This window comes from Seriola lalandi, unplaced genomic scaffold (assembly GCF_002814215.2).
Source record: "Seriola lalandi dorsalis isolate HSWRI2012SDOR001 ecotype SW California unplaced genomic scaffold, Sedor1 jcf7180002054578, whole genome shotgun sequence".
In the NCBI taxonomy this organism is placed as follows: domain Eukaryota; kingdom Metazoa; phylum Chordata; class Actinopteri; order Carangiformes; family Carangidae; genus Seriola; species Seriola lalandi.
In genome coordinates, this window is record NW_019525131.1 from 25,176 (window position 1) to 51,300 (window position 26,125).

General features: G+C 41.4%; 1 protein-coding gene across 1 annotated transcript; it reads right to left on the reverse strand.

The window, feature by feature from the left end:
• Positions 1-532: 532 nt before the first annotated feature.
• enpp6 (ectonucleotide pyrophosphatase/phosphodiesterase 6) lies at positions 533-26,125 on the reverse strand. Its single transcript, XM_023417872.2, has 8 exons — positions 25,814-26,125; positions 11,947-12,126; positions 10,074-10,185; positions 4,393-4,534; positions 4,104-4,283; positions 3,151-3,288; positions 1,947-2,070; positions 533-1,685 (listed from the first exon to the last, which is right to left on the reverse strand). The coding sequence occupies exons 1-8, from the start codon at positions 26,067-26,069 to the stop codon at positions 1,474-1,476; spliced, it is 1,344 nt and encodes a 447-aa protein (XP_023273640.1). The 5' UTR covers positions 26,070-26,125; the 3' UTR covers positions 533-1,473.

Sequence of the window (26,125 nt, forward strand, 5' to 3'; positions counted from 1 at the left end):
GGAATAAAATAACTGTCAATCGCTTCCTGTAACCATGAATGAGTTTATTACACCTCTACTGGAATTTTGGACCACTCTTCTTTAGCCAACTGCTCCAGGTTTCTCAGATTTGAAGGGTGCCTAAGTTTTGGAGACGTGAGCTGAGGTTTTGCTCTATGAGTGTCATTTTCAATAATGACAATAACAATAAAAAATGCTATTACCTATTGCTTTTACCTATTGTCTTGCTTTTCCACATTGCTTTTGCTTCTTCTATTCGAGGGAGAGGGCCACAGGGGCCACAGGGGCCACAGGGGCCACAGGGGCAGCAGTCTGTGCAGCGCTGCCCTGACGTCCCTGTCGCCCGTTCAGCTTTTCCAACTGTTAGAGAGCCACTCTGCTTGGACTGAGAGTGAGCTGCTAGCCTCCGTGCAGTGTTTAGTGTTTTAGTGTCGATGCTTCATTTTTCAGCCTTGGAGGTTGATGCTTGATAAAAAACTAGCAATAATTAACCGACTAAAATGTAACTGAAAGGAATGAAACTGAATCAAACTTAACTGTTTCCAAATCAAAGCACATTTATTCATACAGCACATTTGACAAACCATATGTCATACAGGGTCTTACAGATCAGACAGAGACATGAGCAGCTGAATTCAAAATCAGATCAAAACAATATCTCAGTTATAACCATTCCCTCTACAGACTGAAGTAACAACATTTTAAAAGAGCCCGAGCATAAAAAAAGGAAGAAAAGAAAGTAGGGCTTCAAAACATCTCCTACACATAGTTGTGCTTTACCAATTTAAAAAAGTATAGCTTATATCATTCCCTGTAATACAAATTCCAACATATGAAAATAAGGCAAAATCCTTTACTGCATGAAGTCCAACAGTTTCAAAATGCTTTGCTGTGATTTCCAAAATGACTCATTCATTCATGATTCATACACACACCCAGAAATCAGTAATGCTCGATTTTCACTATAATTGTTCTGTATAATTTCCTAGAAAGTTTCCTGGACATAACTACTGTATGTAACTTAGAAATAATTACATGTAAACAAGCGAGAGTCCTGCTGGTATACTGTATATATAACTTTTCATGTTTTACTATGACAATGAATGGTTATCATGTAAGGTCTTGACCTTACCCTGTAAAGTGCCTTGAGATGATGCATGTTATGATTTGGTGCTATACAAATAAAACAGAATTGAATTGAATTGATCAACTCGGCTGAAACAGAGAAAATTTACAGGCAAATGTCAAATTTAACAATTTGTTAGATTTCACAAATTGTGAATTTATTAAATTTACCATAAAATGTTAATGTACTCAGACGTGAACTCATGGAGTGGACAAGGAAGAGAAAATGTGTCATGTGTTCTCCCCTCCTTTCACATGCATTCACCTCTACACGTTTTAATGTTGTAACTCCTTCTACATCATTTCTCTCTACTGTCAGATGCCACAAGCGCTGAGCTGTTATATCTCTTAATCCCATAGTGCCAGCAGTATTCCTAACAAACCCATGCAGCAGGTCCAGAGGGCTGTGGACTGGGGAGGACCATCAGAGCCATTCAGGATGTACTCAACCCGAGACCAGGACCCGTTATTGGGCAAAGGTTTCACTCCCAGTGTCCAGCACATCACGTTGTACACGTCCACCGCTCGGATTGGAGCCGCTCGTAGATTGCGCCTGAAGTCTGGATGAAATTAAGTAAACATAATCAGATCTAATAATATCCTGATATTACAATTTACAATATTTAGCTTCACTAAAAACAAGAGACTGACAGAACAGCAACACACGTCATTTCTCCTGCACACTTCACTGGCACGGTACAGACGGTGGATAACAGAACAGTGTGGCTGCTGAGACTCAGAGTGTTGCTTGCTTGACGGATCACAGGTGTAAATAAATTTCCCAGATTGCACTGCATGCACAAATATGATGTGTTTGTTACCAGGTCCTGTTGCCAAGAAAAAGCCTCTCATGTCAAGGAACTCGTTGTCGTAACCATGCCAGCCGTTCTGCCAAGCTGAGGGCGCTCCAGAGTCGTTTTTCCAGTACGGGAGGCTCGCCTTGTTCTGGATTGAACCACACACACACACACACACACACACACACACACACACACACACAGCAAATTTAACAAAGGATAGAACAAAGTATGAAGTGAGCATTTATGGATTTTGTGGTGCACATGTGATTCAGATGAACCATTACCAACACTCACCAACATGAGTGTAATGATCACAGTGTGAATGTCTGAGCTCTGAGACATGTATCGAATAAATAAAATGTATGTCCTCATGAAAACATTTGCAAAGACAATACTGGAAGTATTTTAAATCCTGCATTTTTTACATCCATTTTTACAAGCTACCAGTTTTCTTCTTCGCTGTCTTTGCTGACAGACTGCTGTACCTCAGTGGCACAGGCAGCCATAATCCTGTAGGCACCGTGTGTACATTTTTTAAAAATGACTTTGTTTTTTAACATCCTATCCTGAAAATAAACTGTGACCACAGGAGATCCTGTCATATTTTTTAACATGAGTGTAGACTGAAGAGGAGAGCAGGAGATAAAGGAGGAGTTTGGTGTTGACACTGCTGACATGGAGCACTGATGAACATCCATCATGATATTGGAAGTGATGCGGAGGCCGTTCTGTAAGAGTTTGATGTAACGTTCAGACACAGAATGAACTTCAAACAGGCAGGAACACTATTTCATTTTATTGTCTCATGAGCTTCTTGATTGTTTATTGTAGCAGCTTGGTTTGGTCTTGATGCTGTGTATTGTTATTACTGGCTTTAGTAGTTAGTGAGGCAACATGTTCTTATGATGATGATGCTAAATGAAGGAATCTGTTGCTTCATGTCGACTTTTACTTTTACTGCACATTTCTCTGGGATATTCAGTATAGTATCTAATAGTTTATTGTAGCTTGTAGTTGTTGTTTTTCAGACTTGTTGGTTGGTCTTTGAAATGCATGTGGTAGGATAATCTGAGTTTTATGGTGTTGTGTCATAACCTTAGGGCTAAAAAACACAAATCATTCCTTTGCTCTCTCTTGTTCACTCACTCGTTCAATGCTCTACGTACGACAATCATATAGACTGTCCTGGTCAATGTGGCGATACAAGTGATATATGATTTGTTACCTCGGTGATGAACCAGCCGGGGTCGGCCACCAGCGTCAGGGGTGAAACAAACTTCCCTCCTTTGTAATGGAAACGTTGAGGGATCTCCTGTCTCCCATACACACGCATGTTAGGGACCCGAAACAGCATGGCATACACCTGGCATCACACACACACACACACACACACTCTCACACACACACACACACACACACACCAGCAGTGTTAATGGAATCATTTGAATAAAAAGTACCTTACTATGAAAAGGCAGGTTTACAGCACCAGTGACTGACCAGGTTGGTCAGACACCTGCACATGTCAAACCTCCTCTAGTTCCTCCCTCGCAGTTTAAAAAAGTCACTGGTGACACAGAGGACCCCCCCCCAGTCTCTGAACTTCAACTCAGCTACACAATACGACTCCTGTTTAATCTTCTCTCACTGCTTACACTACAGTTTACACTTTTCATTCCTTCCCCTCCCCATTTTCCCACTCTTGATACGACTTCAACTGCTCCTTCATACAGCAACGCAGTTTAGCTTCAGTTATTCCAGAAGCCAACAATTTCTTCAGAAACCAATCTGTTGCTTTGCCTTTCAGTATCCTCCAGAATATGTCAGAGAGGAGTCTCAGATACTCAGATACTTGATTCAAAATGGCTTCAAGAAGTGGACCTCCTTGCTGACTTACTTCTTTGGAAGAATCATCAATGTTTATGTATGTATGTATATGTGTATATGTATCTTTCTTCTTTTTTTTCCTTCTTTTTCTTGGTTGTTGTTGTTTGTTACATTAAATAAAAATGAACAGGAGACAGGACAAGTTATCATATAGTTGAAGTATTCCTCAACCTGGACCTTCAGCTGTGTTTACTATATCTAAGCACCTTATCAATTTCTCCATGAATCATTTTGTGATCACTGACTTCTTATTCACAAAGATGGCGGAGCAGAAAAGAAAGATCCTGGTCTCACCTGTTGGTACTTGGTTTGTTTTGGCCATAGACTAACCACTGGTCCTCTGTCCATCATCTTGCCGATGTCCGACATGTTGATGAACTTGTCCAACTCTATGACCTTTTCCATCCACTGGATCTTTGTCATACCATGGTCTGAAAATAGCACAACGTTCAGCTGGTTCGCCATGTTCTTCTCCTGCAGGAATATAAACGGCAGCAGAAATAGATGAAAACAAACTGAATGACGGGAGACGTGCAGCGGTGGTAGATGTAACTGTGACAACAACAGCAGAGATATTACTAACTTTGATTTTGCTGTTGAGTGTCTGCATGGCACGATCCAGTTGTTTCACAGCTGATCTGACCTGATGAGAGTCTGGACCGAAGTGATGGCCCTCCACATCTATTTTCTCATAATATATAGCTGCCATGTCTGCTTTGCCTGACCTACACACTCAGACACGCACACACACACAAACACACACACAATCAAAATCATTTAACATGTCAACAGCAACATCATCTGATGAAATCAAATCTGATTAAATTCAACATTCATCAAAACATGCAGTTATTTTCACTTTTTTCAGTTTTATTGACTTTCTCATCAAAGCCATACTCTGTCTTACACAGAGAGAAAGTCGTGTTGTCACGTCCAGGCTCCGCTCTGTTCCTCTAGCTACTCCAACTCAATACAATCTGTCAATCAGCATTTCTTTCATCAGCATGTCTTCCTGAAATGTTTAAGAAACAAATCAGCTCCACTACAGCAGCTATTAAAGGGGAAACTACAGCTCACATGACAAAACTAGCGTGACAGACATGAGTCTAACATGGTTTCTTCTATATCTATAAAACTCACTCCGCTCTCTTCTGTCACCATTTGTAATCTGTTTTGTACACTCAGGGAACTAACCACACACACTCCACTGTCCAACTGTTATTACAGACTGTGAAGTAACCACACACACTCCACTGTCCAACTGTTTTTACAGACTGTGAAGTAACCACACACACTCCACTGTCCAACTGTTATTACAGACTGTGAAGTAACCACACACACTCCACTGTCCAACTGTTATTACAGACTGTGAACTAGCCGTGACCCCTTATCTCACTCATTGACTGGCCTCTGTCATGCTGACTCATGATGTTGGGCTGTTGGGAAATGGTGTTTGCTAAAGGCTAATAACTAAATAAATAGAAAACAGTGACATTAGCTAAAAACTATTCATCCCCTTGGAATTAAAAGGTTCTATCTGACATTTTTGTCAAAATTGAGTTATTCCCATATTTTTATTCTGTTACAACCTATTAACATTATGTGTGGTCATGTGAGGTTTTTAACTTTTAAGCATTTTTAGACCTCTTATCTCCAAACTTGAACTTTATAAGGTTTTACTTCTGAGCAAATCAGCACTTGCACAGACACAGCACTTAGAATGCACACAAGGCAACCAATCAGGGCCTGCCTCTCTGTCAGGTCACCTCAGAAAACTCATTGGAGATGAACTTCCTGTAACACAAGGTTTATAAGAAAAAGGACAGCAGTACAAATGCAGGGCAAGTTCATCTTTTTTGTTGTTTTAGATCTTGCTGAGGAGTTTATTTTCACTGTTAGCACACTAGCACATTATCCAGCTAATGCCTTAAAGGTGTAAGATCGTGCTACTTGCTCCACCTCCATAGGGGGCAGCATTTCACCTCTTCGCCCTCATGCAGTTAATCATGTTGTTTTCCCCATTTTCCTTAATAATTTATTATTTATATGTGCATTTATTGTTGATAGTTTAAACTGTTGATAGCACAGAAACAAATTATGATTACCTGTAATACAAACAGTATGTTTTTATTTACCTATATCAATATGAAGGCAAGGGGACACTGCATGACACATGGGTGTCAGGCTACAGCAGCATGAGGAAGGGATGATGACATCATCACAAAGGCAGAGTCAGAAAATAAGGTTTATTGGCAGGTAAGTTTTTACTTACAAGATATTTGGCTTGGTGTTTGGTGCAGTATCCAATAAACATATTAACAGGAAGTAACAATAAAAAGGTAAAATACTGCAACAGTCAAAAAGATAAATATACATAGATACACATTTAAAAAATAAAACTATGAAAAAATTATGTACAAAAGTGTTGACGAAACTCCTGCTGAGCAGGATGTGCAAAAGATCACAGTACAGACAATGTGTTCTATTCAGGGATAAATCTCTGAGGTGCTATCATGTGGTTGTTGATGGTTGATGAGTCCAGACGCAGAAGAAAAGGCAGGTGCTGGTCAGTCCCTGGGAGGACTGGGCTGGACTTCTGGTCCTGATACAGACAAACATGTGATAGGACAATTAGTTTAGATCATAAAAGAGTCTCTTAAAAGTCTCTTTGTCTTACTTGTAAAAAAAAAAAGTTACTGATGCATCTATCTGGACAACAGCTGCAGGAACAGGCTAAACTCTGCTACATCGCTAAAACATCTGTCGACATCATCAATCATACATTTATGCCACTTGAAGTGTTTGTCAGTATGGTGTGTCATTTGCACTGATGATAATTTTTTCTATAGACCAACATTAGATGTTACTCGCCTGTTTAACAGAAAAGTTGCAGCTCAGCATCAAACCGCATCTCTTTACCCAGAGCTGTTTCCAGTGGTGGGAAGCCACACCAGGGTTTACTCATGTTTCTTCTTTTCTTTGCCGTTGAACGTGGTTTCTTGTCGGAGCGGTTCTTGGAGATGGAGATAAAGATCACTTTCTATGCGCTTCAGCCATTTCTGTGTTTCTGTGATGCTAGTCGGGAGCTTTTTTTATTTTTAGTTGGAAGCTGTAGCGTAACTTCAAGTCGTGGAAGAAGCTGTTCTTCTTCGTGGGACTGAGGGCAGACTAGATGCTACACTGACTCACACAGCATATAGTGTCATAAAGTGGTATTACAACACAGTGCGGGATGCAGCTAGTTGGTTAGCATGCTCATTTCAGTAGATATCTATAAAATACAGTAGATGGAGGTCTTGGTCATGACATCGTCACTGTGGCTTCACAAACACACTATATTTTTATGCTGCAGTCTTCTGGGGCAGCAGCATGTCTGACATGAACACAAAGAGACTGGACACGCTGGTCAAAAAGGCTGGGTCTGTGCTTGGCAGGAGATGGAGGCCATCTTGGACAATACCAACCCTCCTCTCCACAACATTCTGGCAGGACAGAGAAGCAGCTACAGCTGCAGTAAACATCTCATCTCACTGTGTTGCAGAGCAGAGAGGTAAAGTATCTATCTATCTATCTATTGATAGTGTTAGTTCATTTTTTGAACATTCTAAACTAAAATTCTGTCCTGAGCTGGTCAGATCTTACACATTGCACCTTTAAAGGTAATTAAATAGTCTACATAGCATCTTCACAGCACAAGAAACACTAATTTCATTCATTCATCCACCTTTTTTTTTTTTTTTTTCCCCAAAATAAGACAAAAACCTAATGCTGCCTTTACACTGAGCTGCTACACTTACTTGCTGTCTAACCTAAAGGAAACTTAAACTAATGGTTCCTAGATCTAATTAGCCTCTGCACTGGGCAAAATATTTACCACTGACCTTTATACATAAGCTGTAGTCCTTTTTTTGAATAAGAAAAAATGATTCATCATTAAACAAAAAAAAATAAAAATAGAAGAGAATAGAACACATTCAATTTAACTTTCTGATACATGTAGACACTCTGTAACAACACTAATGTAATGTTTCAAACAAATTATGAGTAAACTGAAAATCATTGCTTGTTTTCATGTTTGATACACTACCGTTCAAAGGTTTGGGGTCACTTAGAAATTTCCTTATTTTTGAAAGAAAAACACTGTTTTTTCAATGAAGATAACATTAAACTAATCAGAAATACACTCTATACATTGTTAATGTGGTCAATGACTATTCTAGCTGCAAACGTCTGTTTTTTAATGCAATATCTACATAGGTGTAAAGAGGCCCATTTCCAGCAACCATCACTCCAGTGTTCTAATGGTACATTGTGTTTGCTAATTGCACTAGAAGGCTAATGGATGATTAGAAAACCATTGAAAACCCTTGTGCAATTATGTTAGCACAGCTGAAAACAGTTTTGCTGGTTAGAGAAGCTATAAAACTGACCTTCCTTTGAGCTAGTTGAGAATCTGGAGCATCACATTTGTGGGTTCGATTAAACTCTCAAAATGGCCAGAAAAAGAGAAATTTCATGTGAAACTCAACAGTCTATTCTTGTTCTTAGAAATTAAGGCTATTCCATGCGAGAAATTGCCAAGAAACTGAAGATTTCCTACAACGGTGTGTACTACTCCCTTCAGAGAACAGCACAAACAGGCTGTAACCAGAGAGAAAGAGAAGTGGGAGGCCCTTCTGCACAACTGAGCAAGAAGACAAGTACATTAGAGTCTCTAGTTTGAGAAATAGCCGCCTCACAGGTCCTCAACTGGCAGCTTCATTAAATAGTACCCGCAAAACGCCAGTGTCAACATCTACAGTGAAGAGGCGACTCCGGGATGCTGGCCTTCAGGGCAGAGTGGCAAAGAAAAAGCCATATCTGAGACTGGCCAATAAAAGGAAAAGATTAATATGGGCAAAAGAACACGGACATTGGACGGAGGAAGATTGGAAAAAAGTGTTATGGCCAGACGAATCGAAGTTTGAGGTGTTTGGATCACACAGAAGAACATTTGTGAGACGCAGAACAACTGAAAAGATGCTGGAAGAGTGCCTGACGCCATCTGTCAAGCATGGTGGAAGTAATGTGATGGTCTGGGGTTGCTTTGGTGCTGGTAAAGTGGGAGATTTGTACAAGATAAAAGGGATTTTGAATAAGGAAGGCTATCACTCCATTTTGCAACGCCATGCTATACCCTGTGGACAGCGCTTAATTGGAGCCAATTTCCTCCTACAACAGCACAATGACCCAAAGCACACCTCAAAATTATGCAAGAACTATTTAGGGAAGAAGCAGGCAGCTGGTATTCTATCTGTAATGGAGTGGCCAGTGCAGTCACCAGATCTCTGTTGTGGGAGCAGCTTGACCGTATGGTACGCAAGAAGTGCCCATCAAGCCCATCCAACTTGTGGGAGGGGCTTCTGGAAGCGTGGGGTGAAATTTCTCCAGATTACCTCAACAAATTAACAGCTAGAATGCCAAAGGTCTGCAATGCTGTAATTGCTGCAAATGGAGCATTCTTTGACGAAAGCAAAGTTTGAACGAGAAAATTATTATTTCAAATAAAAATCATTATTTCTAACCTTGTCAATGTCTTGACTATATTTTCTATTCATTTTGAAACTCATTTGATAAATAAAAGTGTGAGTTTTCATGGAAAACACAAAATTGTCTGGGTGACCCCAAACCTTTGAACGGTAGTGTGTATAGAACCTTATAATTCCACACAGAAAGCGAGTTCTCAGGACCACAAGGTTCTATCTGCATTTGACCTGTTCCAAAAAAACCCATTTACAAATTTGATAGGATTTTGATATTGTATGTGTAGAATACCTTTAGGGTGTCTGTCATTTTAATGTATGAAAGAGACCTGTTCCACATATCATTTTTGCTGTTTGGAATGCAAAAACTTTGAAGCTCAATATCTCAAAACCACTCTGAACACAAAACCTTGTGATTCCAAGGGGACATATTGTCCTGATCTAAAAGTGAGCCACAGAACATCATGTTGAGTAAGAGGCTGGATCGGTTATGATTAGCAGAGTAACAAATGTCAGTGGGATTTTGAATGTGGTTTCATTAGTTCTGGAAAAAACCAGGAAGTTCTGGTTTCACTGTGGCTTGCTATTGGTGTAATAACGTGTGCCTTTGTGCTGTTGGTCATTTATGACTGTGGGATTTTCCAGTTCAAATCCGTTCAAATGTCATCTTGAGCTCTTCAAGCTCCTCTACATGTAGAGGCTAAAAGAAGGACGTGACAGGTGCAGGTCACTGTGTCGTTACCTCAGGACGCTGAGAGCGTTCTCTATCGAGTCTGTGAGGTTTTTCTCCGATGGGTTGTAGACGTATTCTTCACAGAAAAATGGACGGACACCCAGAATCTCCACCTCGCAGCCTGACACACACACACATATAAAATTACTACATCATTTACAGATGGTTCTTTGGATAATTAACATTGCATACAGTAACTCATAGGCCTTGAAGTTAGAATGACAAGAAAAAGTAAGTGAACCCTTTATTAGATCTGTAAATGTTTGTCCTAAAATATGTGTAGGTGCCAAAACATGACATTACTCACTAACGCCACCAGATGGTGCTGTCGCAATTCAGGTAAACCCCTGATTTTGGGGGACAGTCTCGGGCTTGGTACCCATCCCTATTTATGCACCTGGTGTCTGGTGTCTGGTCTCCTTAAAGTCACCTGAACATCAGGAGGCCAGATTTTTATTTATTGTAGTTATTTTATATTTTTATAAATTTATTATTAAGAAACATGTCTTCAAAGTAACATCATTAAACATCTGGCCTCTACTGGCCATCGTATCCAAAGGGGGATGTAGGTTTGCAGGAGAATGAGCCACCTACAGATATGTATCTGTATAAGAGCATTCCTGGAGTTCAGCTAAGTGACTGATGCTGTAGGTGTCCCATTCTGTCTGCATGATGCTCCGCTTATCTCAAATACATCTTCATCTTCACCTCCGCTGCTTCATCATCATCATCATCATCATCATCATCTCCTCACTCAATCAGCTGTTCCACAGAAACACTTTTCTGCTCACTGGGTGAATTCAGGAATCACAGTTGGCTTCTCTGTCCAAACCGGACTCTAAATTTACCACCACCACCTTTACCAGCTGCTTCCAGTAGAGGCTGCATGTTGGTTTGTTCACCTGTTGGATATTTTCAGTGTCACCTTCCAGTCTCACACACATCTATTCTTTCACTGTCATTGATTGTGTAGTGAGTGTTTGCTGTGTTGTTGTTGTGTCAGTAATTGTTGGTCATGTGAAGTAATAGTACTCTGTGAGTTTGTCGTAGCAGCACATGCACCAGTTCTCCACCCAAGCAGAACAAGAACCTCCGTCACCAGCTGCCGTCCAGAGACCTGCCTGCAGGCAGGGAAAGAAGAGGTGGGACCAGCTGGGGCAGCAAATGAACTTTACAAATAGATAACTGCACTATCAAGACCAATACTCCATATGAACTAAGCAAGGCGTGTGATTGGTTGCCACACAGTTTGTAAACAGAAGACTTTATTGTGGGTGAGGTGTAGCAGCAGACAAACATCTAAAAGAAACGTCAAAGCGGCTAAAAGATACGAATAACAACTTCCAGTCAGGACTTTCAGAATAAAATCAGAGCAGAGAGAGGATGCAGAGATGTGCGAGTTGGGCCTTTAGCCTGGAGTTGAAGTGACTTTGACAACTAATCATGTGATCACATGAATTCAACTAAATCTGTTTGGAGACTCATGAATCAGATGGTGGATTGTGATTCTACCCAGAAAGATATTCATATGATCTTCTGGTCAGACCGCTCTCTTCTATCCAAATATTCAACCAACAATCGAGGAAACCATCTAATGGTTAACATTAGCAGGAAACAGTGGAATTGTTCAAACTCAACTAATAACCTTTTTGAAATGTTGCAACACTCTGTAAACTCTCTGTAGGTGGACCATCCAAATAAAGTGTCACTGTTGTTTTTGTGAACACAGTTGAACCTGCAGTCAGTGTAAAACAGGAGTCCCGGAGCAGCAGCGTCAGTGCTGCATCTGTGTCTGTAGTTTGCAGTTTGAGAAATGCCTCCCATACATGAAGACAGGCTGATGTGTGTTCAGGTTAGTGTGTGTGGTGATGTGTGCGCTCACCAGGCCAGTAGTACATGAAAACCTTCTTTCCAAGCTTCTGCAGAGTGACCCACAGCGGCTCTGATCCATCCCACCAGAGAGACAGCCGGCTGTCAGGGTTGGTCCCGATCAGAAACTCCTTCTCTGAGGCTTCATCCCACATGTAGTTTCCAGTCATCTGATGAGCGTCACAGTGACGGCCTGACACAAACCAGCAACAAAGAAAAACATTAAGTCTGCGTGTGGGAGCGTCATGGAGCTGATGGCTCTGTGCCATGAATCTTCACTGTTGTCCAAAACACACACTATAGTTTTTTAAAGGAATTACTGAGTGTTTTTATTCCTCCGTGCCGGCGACAGTCAGAGCCAGAGCCATATTGTTTTCAGCTTGTCTGTCCGTCCCATTCTCGTGGAGACGATATCTCAGTAACGCCTTGACAGAACTTGACAGAACAAATTTGGCACAAATGTTCACTTGGACTTACGAATTACACAAATTACAATTACATTTTGGTGGTCAAAGGTCAAAGGTCAAGGTGACCTCACAAAACATGATTTTGGCCTTGTGAACACAATATATCCAGAACACCTAAAGGGCAAATTTAGTACAAACATTCATTTGAACTCTAGGACAACTGATTAGATTTTGGTGGTCAAAGGTCAAAGGTCAAGCTCAGTGTGACCCCACAAAATACTTTTTAGCCGTTACTCAAGACTTCACAGCAATTATGACAAAAATGTTTGATATTTTCTCTGACTCTGGATAAACAGGGATGTAACCTGAAACTAGTCTGAGTGGAGGAGGCAGTAATTCCAGTGTTAGAAATGAAACTATATGTATGTACTGTATGTATGAGGTGTTTGAAAGATTTAGAGCTTCAGTAGGAGCGAGTGGGCTCAGAGCTGAGAACCACAGATAGGTAATGAGGTGAGACAGACTGACAGACTGCTGATTTACATCCATGGGAAATTAAGTGATATCAGGAAAAAGTGAAAAAGAGTCAGCATCAAGCAGGACTGGCTGGATCTGTGTGTGTGTGTGTGTGTGTGTGTGTGTGTGTGTGTGTGTGTGTGTGTCTCCAGCCAGTGATCTTTTCAAAAGGAGAATGTGCTCCATCAAAACACACACATCAGCACATCATCAGGAGGCAGGCTGCAAAGCTCACAGCCCATTGGCCAGGATCGGCTGTTGTTTTTAGGGCTTAGTAAGATAGAGGACTGCACACACACACACACACAAACACCCACACACTCACACACACACACACACACACACACACCCACACAACCATACACACACACACACACACACACACACACACACACACACACACACAGACATGCAGCCGCCAACCAGTGAAAACATCAGATGATATCCATGTCAATGAGTCATCCTCAGTCTTGAAATGATCAAAGTTATGAGATTTTTCTTCCATGACAGATTTTTAAAATTACACAAAAACAAAACATCCTCATCCTTCTCTTCACTTGGATGTTTCAAAATAAGAATTACTTTGCTTCTTATTATTTTGGATACATTTGGACTTTCTGAATGCATCAGGACCAGACTCCTCCATGAAGATGCTGCTGCTCCACTGAAACGCCTCCACGTCAGTCGTGTTGATGACATGGACCCTCAGATATAAAGAGCAGCAACACAACTGACTCTGTCATCAATAACTACACTGATTCACTGATTATGATTATGATCGATGTGTTACTGACAGACGACGCTCACGTGGCAGAAATGAATCAGAGCGACAAGCTAACTCAGACACACTGAAGGTGTAGTCCGTCACACTCAGTCACAGTCATGCAAGACGCTGTGAAGCTCATTCATACTCATATTTCAAGCAGATTGGCAACTGTAATGCTCTTTGTACTGGTCTTCCGAAAAAGTAAATTGAGAAACTACAGCTAATTCAGATTCTGCTGCCGGACTACTTAACTTACTCCTGTACTGGCTGCACTACATTGGCTCCCTGTATCTTGTAGAATCGATTTTAAAGTCCTTTTACTTGTATACAAAGCTCTCAATGGTCTCAGTGGTTAGCGCTGTCGCCTCACAGCAAGAAGGTCCCGGGTTCGAGTCCCGGCTCGGCCGTGGGATCTTTCTGTAGTTAGTTCTGTAGATCTTCTGGAGTTTGCATGTTCTCCCCGTGCCAGTGTGGGTTCTCTCTGGGTTCTCCGGCTTCCTCCCACAGTCCAAAGACATGCAAATGGGGACTAGGCTAATGGGATACTCTAAATTGACCATAGGTGTGGCTGTGAGTGTGAATGTGTCTCTATGTGTTTGCCCTGCGATGTCCAGGGTGTACCCGCCTCTCGCCCGAAAAGATGCTGGAATAGGCTCCAGCCCCCCCGCGACCCTACTAGAGGATAAGCGGTAGAAAATGAATGAATGAATGAATGTAGAGTTGAATGTAAATCAAGATGCTGGACAGTCTGCAAGGACATTATTACTGACAAACGTTTAAGCATTTATATCTTTGCAACGTTCATTCTTGCTAATGTGATCAGGTCGCAGTAACGTGGTTAAACATCACAAATCCATAATAACAATGCAGACTGACAGGCTGTGAGCCTGAGTCCCCTGTTCAGCCACATTAAGTGTGAATTACAGAAATAACTGTTGTGAAAATGAAGCGTCTAAATTTCTGAATCTGAACAGGAAAAAATGAAGTAGATTTCTCCAGGCTATTAAGAACACTGTCTTTTTGGCATGGCTACAAAACTAAAGAAAACTCTTCATTATAAGTAGTTATGTGCTGTGCCTTGTGTGGGGGCGTGTCAAGCTTGCAGATGGGCAGCACCAAGAGAAGTATTGATGTCAATAGGACCAGGAAGTAATGTCTGGATCCCCAATACAAAGGAAGAAAATTGGGTTTTGCCCTGACAGAGTTCCTCCCTTTGATGTAAACTTTGATCCTTGTGACTCTGGAGACGTTTTACATGCTCAAAAACCTATAACACACTATAAGATGGGGAAAACTCAAAAAAGCATAATAGGTCCCCTTTAACTTCCTTTCCCTTTCTATATTTGTCAAAGCACTTTGGGCTGCATCCTTTATGCATAAAGTGTATTATTATCACTATCATTATTATTATGTGTAAAAAAACAGTGATGCACAGGCAGGAGATCATCTACATCATCCAGACGTAGGTGTGTAGGTGTGTGTGGACACTTCCACCTGTTTGCTGTGCTGTGAATGATGGACAACTGAAGAACGTGAACATCATTTACTCTCACACCAGAGAGCTGATGACCTAACACTAACCCTGTCTTAGTCTGGTCCATGGTTTTCTGCTTGGTGCAGTGCACAGAAGTAACGAACATGAACTCGTTGAATCTGTGTGAACTGAACTTTGAACCTTGTGAATAGTGAACTTGAACAACCCCGACTATCTGGTTGATGTTAGTGCAGCAGCTCTACTTCATACAGACCTGCTGTCATTTACATGTGATCTGATCACAGTAAACACAGTTAGCTTTATCTGTCTCACACATGCCCGCTGCCTTCAGGTGCTGCAGGGATTTAGATGCTACTGTGAGATGCATACACTGACATGTAATTTCTTTTTTATATATATATCAACAACTATCAGTTTATTTACCCTTTTCAGCATTCTTCCATAACAGCACATTTTCTGCGAGAATCTACTTTAACCTTGTGGACAAAATCAGAGACAGAGCGATTGTGTCAGGGCGCTGCATTCACTGGTTGTCACAAAAATAAAACCCCAAGAGTTTAAGTTATTTACAAATTTAGTTACTTACCAATTCTGAAAGCTAATTAGAATTCAGATTTGATAAGCAGTTTCAATACTGGATTCAGATTCACTAAACAGAACCAACAATACCATCAACACCAGCCCTTCATATAAGTGATAGCAGTGACAGGAGAAAAACATGTTTTAGCTACTTTAAGAAATTCCCACAGAAAGAAGCTGATATTAGTTGAAGTGTCGCTTTATTTTGAATATTTTCAGTCTCAAACAGACCTTTACTATGGCATGCACTGTATCAGCTGCTTGAGTTAGAGCCACGTGTAGGTTTGCTTATGTGTAGTAATAGTTCAATAGTTCAATGATTCACTAACTGTAGTTCCAAAGTAAATGTCTGTTTGACAGCAGATAAAGTGTGAAAAAGACACTTCAGTTGATAATACTGGTATTTTCACTGATATTTTTTATGTGGCTAAAATAAATGTTTCTCTGCTGAGCCTGTCCACAGCAGCTCATCACTCTGCTTCTGTGCTGGAGCTCCTGCTGCTTCTCTAAACTGAATCTACTGCAGGTAACACACTGACTACAGATCAGTACCTCCCACAACCTCACCTCAAATAACCTGAACTATCACTTTAACTACAACTTTCACAATCTTGTGGCTTGTTGTGAAATGCTGTGGAAAGACAAGTGTCCAGAATAAATCTGTGCTGTTTCCCAGTAAGTTGTGATGCATCTTTAAAACCGTGTAGGATCCAGACTAAACAAAAGTAATCAGATTTATAAACCTCCATGAAATTTCCCTCTATTAATCACAATCAAGTTGAAAATGTGTACACTTTAGTGAGGCTCAGTCAGCCATAGATGATCAAATCCCTGATGAATATTGATCTACATGTTATTCCTTTGATGGCTGCAGCAGCTGATGCAACAGGACAATCAAACACAGTGGTCAAACATGGAGGTGGAGGCTCTGAACGCTTTGTAGCACCATCAGAGTGTGGAGCGACCAGGGGAGGTACAGACACACCAAAGCTCATCTCTTGGTATTTGTTAAGCATCAGGCTATCGACACGTACACAGCTGATGACATCACATACTAAATATCTAAAGGTGAATTCCCGCTTCACCAGTCAAGTTGCAGGAAACATGTTCACAACCTCCTCTTGTGTTCCTGAGTTACAGTGTAGAATAATGAGCACAAGTGTTTATGCAGAACATTACGATGTCACAGTGAAGTTGACCTTTGACCTTTTGGCTATGAGACTATCCTGCCACCTGCCACATCCTGAATCATCCTCACGTTTCAACAGCTGCAGGGGCTCCACGACTGACAGCACAGCTACAGTCCAGCCCTCCCCTCTCAGAGCACAACTTCATTTGAGATTTGGGTTGGTTTATATATTTTAAACAATATTATAGATATTATTCTATATTAGTTTACACCATGGCAGATCACCTGGCCATGTTGACATTAAACACAGAACAGCTAACAGCTTAGCTAATGCTAACAGCTTGGATGCAAAGAAGACAGAGCTGAGGCAGAGTTTCACTTTCTAACAGAATGTACAAAACTCTATAGGAAGCGAACTGTAATATGTTTTGTTGTTAATACCTATAAACTTGCTTGTTCCTTATTGATACTGTCTTGTGTGGAGTGTGTATTAGACTACGCTCATATAATCAATAATGCCTTTTGGAATTTCAAATTGAATTAAGTTCTGGGTCACTAGCACAAGCTCAAATAACCCTGCTGGGTTGATGATTATGATGAAGTGGATCTGTAAGTAATGTGTGATATGAAGTTTAATTTCTATAATCTGGCTTCAGTTCAACACCTGCATCTCCATCATGGCGTGGCTCAGAGTACAGGTGAGCACGTTTGTTTTAATGGATCTAAACTTGCATGTGGGAAGTGGCGTACGTCTCTTTCAGGCCCTGTTTTGTGAGTACACGACAAGTTATGAATGGCATGCTGAAGTTGCTGAAGTAGTGTTTCCCTGGTCGTACATGTGAACAGGAAGCCTGCCTGTAGAGCTGGTGAAAAATGTCTTCTGCTTAAGCTTCATTTCTGCTGTGCCTTCAGTTCTGATTCAGACAGGCACTGTCTGCTCTGAGTACAGCCACTGTACTGACATGTTCAGTAATGATTATGCCTCATCAGCATTCTGCATGATCGCTCACAAGGAAGACAGTATCGTCCAGCACAATCAGTGTCACCTCGATTCACAGCCTGACTAAGTGAATACACGCTGCCTCACATTGCTGCGAGTCAGTAGCTTCAGTTCTCCCTCTGCTCAGCTCTTCTTTTGTGCCTCTCTCTCTCTCTCCCTCTCTCTCTGGAGGCTCATTATGGGGGTGGGAATCTTTGGTAATCTCACTATTTGATTCGATTTGAATCTGATTCTTTTTGTCCTGATTCAGATCAGAATCACTGAAAATGAAAATTTCGATTGTGACATGCAACAAGACTTGTCTCATACTGGGAAAGTGGATACGATGCTGAACATCATGGAGGACCAAGTACAATAATTATACAGTAAAGCATAAAGCATACAAATTAATGAATCCATACAATAGTAGGGCTGCACAATATGCAACAAAAATCATATTGCAGTTATTTTTGGCATATACATACATACATATATATATATATATATATATATATATATATATGTTTGTACCAAACAAACATGGTCTTGACGTCTGGAGAATATGATTTGTGGGCCAGGGCGTCTCTGTAGCGCCACAACACTTATAGTGCTAACAATACACAACAATGTTGTGACACATTTTACCTTCATCACAAAAACTTCTGGTCCTGTGATTTGGATATTGCACTTGGCCATATTGCAGCTTCGATTATATTTTGTTTAAATGTGCAGCACTAATAAGTAGGGTAAAACCCACTGGTTAGCTCTCCAACCAATCAGCGAGCTTGTTACATCCAATGGTCAATTGGGATTGTTTAGCCTGGTTTGACCAGCACTGAGATCTCAGAGTGTCATAGAAAGGCTAAAAGGAAAAATAGCTTTTCAAATTCATGAATTAATAAATGTCCTTATAAATGGTTTATTTAATGAGGGTTTTATGCTGTTTTTATAAATCAATTTTTCTTCTATTCTATCTTAAGTATTTTAATGCCTATTAAAATATGACATTTTACATTACTTTTCCTGTGACATCCCTGGTCCTCCATACAGTATATATACTGGTCCATTTCCACCTGTACGCTGCCATATTGTCTATTGTGTCATCTCGGCTGTAGCAGTAATTACTCACAAGTTTCTGACCACCTGCCTGTTTTCAGACCACTAACTTCACCTGTTGTCTAAGCCCTCACTACCTTACATAAAGGTGTGCTGTTAATAAGGAGGTCCTTTCTTACCACTGCCATCAGGCTATACAACAACTAACAACCAACAACTAATTTAATTATTATTGTTTATTTATTATTAACGGTTATTAATTAACTGTTATCATTGATGAGCTAATGGACACATGGATTTCCCTTAGGGGATTAATAAAGTATTTATCCATCTATCTATGTATTTATCTGTTCATATCGCCATCAGTGTTCTGTTTGGTGCATTCAAGTCCAGTGTGTGATATATATCTCCTGTAATGAAACTGCATCCATTTTTTTTTACCATAAAATTGGCACAATAAATCACTGGCACTCAGTTACCATCACTAGAGGAAATTTACAGAACCTGCTCTTTTTGTCGGGCCACAAACATGATCAGAGACTCATCTCACCCGGGTCACCACCTTTTCACCCTGCTGCCCTCTGGAAGGTGCTGCAGGTCCATAAAAACTCACAACTACAGAAGCTTTATCCAAGAGCCCTTAGAGAACTAAACTGCTGACAATCAGGCTATAATAAGTACATAACCAAGTGGCATAATATTGACAAACAGTGCCAGAGTTTCAGGAAGTGTGTTTCTGCAATAGTGACAAACTGTAAACATCACGGGTGGAGTAGTTTTTCACTATTGTAAACACACAGTTCCTGAAACTAGGGCCCTGTGTGTCAAAGCTCCACACACACAAACCAAAAGCATATATACAAAATACAAAACATCTTACATCTCTTGCAAAAGCAAGCTCTACATCAAAAACTATATAAACTCTTCTAAAAATGACACTTTAGCTTCCAGACTTTACACACAAACACCAAACATATAGATCTTTCCACCAGCAACTGCACACGACTGTGCTACATCTAAAAGTTTCACATTTCTCCTTCCCTCATGATATGTGTATATATAGTATAAAAACACCATTACTGTATGTTTTTGACATTTACATTTGTAACATGCTGTAAATATGAACACAAACACAAAGGGGAAACAAAATCTCTCTATTCTCAACAGTGAACTGAAGATGACATGAACATACTGCACTGTAAAATACAACATTACAGTTACTGTCTATCCTGTCTCTGATCTCATCTGTAACAACTGTCCTCTCGCCACTCCCTGTCCTCTGTGTCCTCATGCTCCTCTTTCTCCTTCACCTCTTCCTCTTTCTCCTCCTCCTATTCCTCCACTTGCTCTTCCTCCTCTTACTCGAACACCTCTTCTTCTAGAAATTGTCCACTGTTGTTGTTCACACCAAAGAGCAAACCTGACTCGTTTTTCTGGTGATCAAGCTGTGATTTCTGAGTGATCTGATTGGTTACATGTGTCTTCACATGTGCGTTCTGAGTTCATGTGATTGCTAACTGAGTGTGATGTTTCAGTGGCAGTGTTTAGCAGTTAACACACAGAGGTTTTCAGTTTTAAATGATGTGTCTAATGTAGAGAAGTGTTTGGTGTTTTGTAGAACAGTGTGTGTAGTGTTTTGCAAAGGGTGTGAGGTGAGAATGTGCGTATAGTTGTGCAAGTCTGGGCTGACATTTTGCCCTTTGTGTATCGAGTTTCAAAATCTGTGTATTATTTTAGATTTTCGTGTGTAAGCAATGGTAAAAAACTGTAAAATGCAGCAAGTGCTCAACCAGTCAGAAATGTTCAGGACTGCAGACCACACCCCCCAAAGTTCCTGAACCTTTGGAAAGTAGTACCCCCCGACCAGGTGCCTTTATGGGGGTCGATCAATTCCCCCCGGAACCAAATTTAGACCCTGGTTCCTGTGGTGGAAACACGGCTTTAGTGATCCTCAGCCTCATCATCTCATAAGATTTCACAAAGGCCCAGCTGTGTCAACAACTGGCAGACATTGTCTGTGTCAAAGGGGTTTTTCCAGCCCAAGCTGGACCAAGACTAGCTCATAATCAGATGAGTCATCCTTTAGGTATGACTGATCCCAAATCAACTACGTTTGTGCAAAAGCTCTGACTTCACAGACCCAGCAACGGTCCTGATAGGGAAATTATGATCTGCTGTTGTCTTCAAACACCATTTGTCTGAATGTTAATACATGAGTCCAACAACAGCAAATCACCACAACCTGTCCTCTGTCTGTTTACTCTACAAGATGTTTCCAGAATGATGACCTCACATTACAGAGCAAGCTGGGGAAGAAGGCTCTATCTTACACCCGGTGCAAAGCAGCACCAAGTGCAACATAACTGTCTGCTACTTTCAGACTGTTTGAATAGCAAATGCACTTGTGCTCATCAGAGCGTGTTGGTTTTAAAATGAGGTGTGTTCAGGAGCATTGTTAGCTTATTGTTATATGACGGACAACTGTGTTGTTGTGGTGACACAGGACGGCCATTTACAGTCCCTGTGACATATTAACAACCAAGTTAATAATTCTACTCCTCCATATATAGCTCACATTACACTGTTACCTGTCATCAGGTCAGTAAGAGGGGAAACACACGCAGACGATGATTGATCAATCGATCTAATTGATTTGGTCTTTATCGCTCTCTCTCTCTCTCTCTTTTTAACCATGCTCTCTTCATATTCAGCAGAGTGATTGTGTCCATGTGATTAAACAAACCAGTGGTTTTACTCCTGGTCGATTCAACAAACTAGGGGCTTGAAATCTCTGTGTGGACGCCAGGAGTAAACAGCAAAAGTGATGCATGTTAAAACTCTAATGTACTGACTCAATGGTTCGTTTGTGTCCTCCATATCTCCAACTTCACTTTGAGCAAACGTGGACTAAACGGTTAGTGGGACGGGGCGGAGGCACGTGACTGAACATGTAGTCAAATTTTTTTAAGGGGAAAGTCCATGAACGCAGCATTGAGGAAAGTTTTATCTTAATTAACCAACATGACAAAGATGAAGTCAGTGAGAAAGTGTAGAAGTCGGTTTTCATTCTTCTTTGGTTGACTGTCCGGCCTAGTGCAAAGTAACTGTGAGGACAGGACCAAACAGCTGGCAAGGCAACATTTGAATGTGCCTCTGCAGCTACATCTGGGCATCTGAAGCTGTTCACAGTGAGTGTAAAGTGAAAAGACAAGAGATCCTGAGATCACATTCTGACAAAGTCACAAATCTAATCAAATGATAGAGTGCATTGTGGGTTCAAGGTGTTCCATGGTATGAATTAGATGGTTATCATATCATCATGTACATTTGCTTGTTACCAGAGATGAATTTTTTTTTTTTAACAAAACTGAGAATCTCACTTGCTTGTGCACATCTCCTTTAATCCTCGACTGCCTGTCAGATTCAGCAACTGGCGCGAGACACACACACACACACACACACACACACACACACACACACTGATATCATCTCCATGAAATTCAAATCAGCAGCAGGGGATTCATTAGAATATCCTAAAAACAAATGTGGGATCATCCTCATCCTCCAGTTTGCTGTGGATGTTAAGTGGAGGAAACAGGAAACAGTCATGTTTCCTCATCACCCTCCATGTGTGCCCTGTTTATAACTATAATCCACAACCAAAAAACTCATTAAATGTGCGAGCAGGATCGTTTTCCACATCTCATCTCCATTTGTCTGTCAGTGTGGTAACCTCTGACCTCTACAAACAAACACACACTTTCCTGGCTCAGCTGCTGACATGAGTGCATGTGTGAGTTAAAGGTAGACACAGGGTCAGTCTAGCTGTGCTGTCGTGAAAAACATGAACATCTGTCACATCTGCCCCTGAAAGAGCTCTTTGTTTGAACCCTGACACATCCATTCACATCAAAGGCTCCTCTATAAAATCCCTTACTTGCTGTACAAACTGCTGTTATCTTTATAGTTGCCATTTACAAACTGCAGGCCAGTAATTCTTGTCTTGTCTAGTTACTCATTCATGCTCATGACACATTATCTAGTCCATCTTAAAATATAACACCCCGGTCGCTTAGTGGTTCACCTGGTAGAGCACTTACCATTAGGACTCAGTCCGTACTTCAGCGGCCTGGGTTCGAGTCTGACCCACAGCCCTTTGCTGCATGTTGTCCTTGTTGTTTCTGTCGTTGTCACCATGACAACGACAGAAATAACACAGAGGGAGCTGATTTTACTGTGTCAGAGTTCACTGAACGATTCACCTCTTCACCAGCAGACGACAGTTTCACAGGCTACGGTCAGGAACACACTGGATGCGTGGCATGTGCATGGCGTGTACGTGGTGTGTGCGTGGTGTGTGCATGGCGTGTACGTGGTGTGTGCGTGGTGTGTGCGTGGCGTGTGCGTGGCGTGTGCGTGGTATGTGCATGGCGTGTGCATGGCGGCTGTGGAACATCTTGGTTTTCATTTTGGCACCCATGTAAACAGGTTAGAGCAAAATACTGGTTGCACCTCACAGCTGCATCATAGCATCACATCATAGCAGCAACATCACATAAAATATGACATATGACACAAATATGAAAAAATATATTGTAAAATATATATGATCAAATATAATAAATATATTTTTTAGGCATTTTAGCAGCTGCATATGGAGACATTGACACTTTACTGATGTTTACTGTCAAAAATAAATCAGAAATGAATTTATAATACACACACCAGTGTTTTTTACTCTTGGGTGTACTAACTGTAAATCAGTAGTATGTACATGTGGATCTGGGATACAGCTACAGTCGTACAGTCATGACAGTACCCACATGTGACTGATACGTCCCAGGTTTAAACTAAAGGATGTAAATTTCACCTGGATCAGGTTTGGTAGCTTTGACCTGTTTCAATGCCTCAATCAAAACAGTGAGTGACTGACTGACATTCACAACACACACAGAGACAGCGTTTCCGTTGTTCCACAACATATGTGATTCTAACAAAAGTGACGGACTTCAAACAATGACAGAGTCTCATAGTTCTGGGTAAAATCATCAGTTACTGTGTGGGGCTCCAGACTGGTGCTGACAGAGACACTGCTTCACTGATGATGACTGTTCGACAGATAGAGGTATAATAATAATATCTCGTCTTCATTAAAGCACATTTCCTGTCCTGTGGCAAATAAAGCCTTCACCACCACTATTGCTGCTACAGCTGCTTCTTCACTGACACACAGGTTCAGACTGTAGATCAAATCTGGCACCATGATATGAGATACTTTTAATGTAGACCAGCTGATATTGGCTTATGACAGCTATCATGACGTAAGTCTATTTTTCAGCCAGTAAGTAATAACAAAAGCCAGAAGAGAAATGCCAAAGTCTCAGTCTCAACCTTCATCCAGCTGACAAGCAGCCTTTAAATGTAACACTTTTTGTACTACACAGTTGTATGTAATTGTTGAAACAGTTTTCTCCTGTGGGGTTAAGTTTTTTATTGCACTGATATAACATTAATATGTATATAAATCCCAGCATTGAGTTGCACCATCAGGGCTGTGAGTGAACTCCTTCCAAAGTTCATAGTAATCAGTAGCTAGTTTCAAACTAGTGATTTAAATCAACATTAAGACTTCAGGAATGTCACACAGCTCTGGTCATGTTGCTAGGAAACACCTCTGGCACTGTCAAAAGCAATCAGCTGTGTAAACAAGAAGTCACAGAGAGGGAACTAGAGCCCATGTTGTGATGGGATCACAGCAGCTGAGATCACCAGTATTACTGCATCATTACATGAGTACTCATGAGTCAGACCACACCCATCTTTGAACTCAGCCTTCATTTTGATTTCAAATACTCACATGTGACCTGTGATCATGTTACTGTGTCTTGCAGGTTGTGAAGCCATTAAATGGTAAAAAGGGTAAATGGACTGCACTTTTCTGGTTTTACAGACCACTCAGAGTTCTTTACAGCAGTGGCTCTCAAACTGTGTCTCATCAAGGACCTAAACAGACACAAACCAGACCACAGACCACAGACCACATCTGATAGATTTTTGCTTTTACATTTTTTATTACAGGTCAGTGTCTAAACCAATGAGCAACACAGTTACACATTCTGTCATTGTGTTACTTATGGATGGAATTATAGTGAAAAAAATGATTCCCCTTTCTGCTGGGGACCACCAGGATCCTTCTCAAGGACCCCTGGGGTCCCCGGTCTCACTTTGAGAACCAAAGCTTTACTGCATTTAACACATTCACTCACAGATTCATACATCACACCCACACACACTCATACAGTGATGGAACAGCCATCGGAGGCAATTTGGGGTACAGCATCTTGCCCAAAGACAAGTCAACATGCAGACACGTGCAGTGACAAAATCTTACCCCCCCCACACACACGCGCACACACACACACACACACACACACACACACACACACACACACACACACACACACAGACATCTGTCTAAGTACTCAAATCCACCTGTGTGGTAGTTCCTGGTACAGGAACTACATTAGACCATTAAGACAAACTCACAGGGTGAAAACACCACCAGCACCACGCTGTCACAGCTGGTGAACATCAGTGACTCAGTCAATCTCCTGACACAGTAATGTTAATACTCTACTCCATCATGTTTCCTCTTCAATCTTCAGTCTCTGACTCAGAGGCAGCTACACCTGTCCCACCTGTCACTAAGCAGGTGTGTGTGTGTGTGTGTGTGTGTGTGTGTGTGTGTGTGTGTGTGATCCCACAGCTGTTCAACTCTTGATGTTTGATTTAAAGTTTCATTTCACCAGTTTTTCAAACCTGCTTTACAGGTGCATCTCTATGGACTGGCCTTGTATTTACTACCTGACAAGCTGTGTTCTCATTGGTCGGTCATGTAGTGACCACCGTCGCTGCAGGCTGGTGACAGACAGACACACTGATAGACTGATTACCTGTCATTAATGAGTAGTAATTAGGGTAAGACAGACTCGGGAAGTCCGGCGTCATGTAGTCCACCTTCACCCCGTTGGCCACGAGCTCGCGGAATCCGGGGAGCGCGTGCAGGTCATCCATGTAGTCGTAGCGGAATCCATCAATGAGGAAAACGAGCAGCGGGTTCACCGCGAGACACCGCTGCCCCGCGCCCAGCAGCACGAGCAGCGCCGCGAGGAGACGCAGGGAGCGCGTGGGTGTCTGTCTCGGGGACATGGTCGTGTTGCCTAGTGCTGAGCCCTGCTCGCTCTGTATGAGAGATGTTGCGGAGG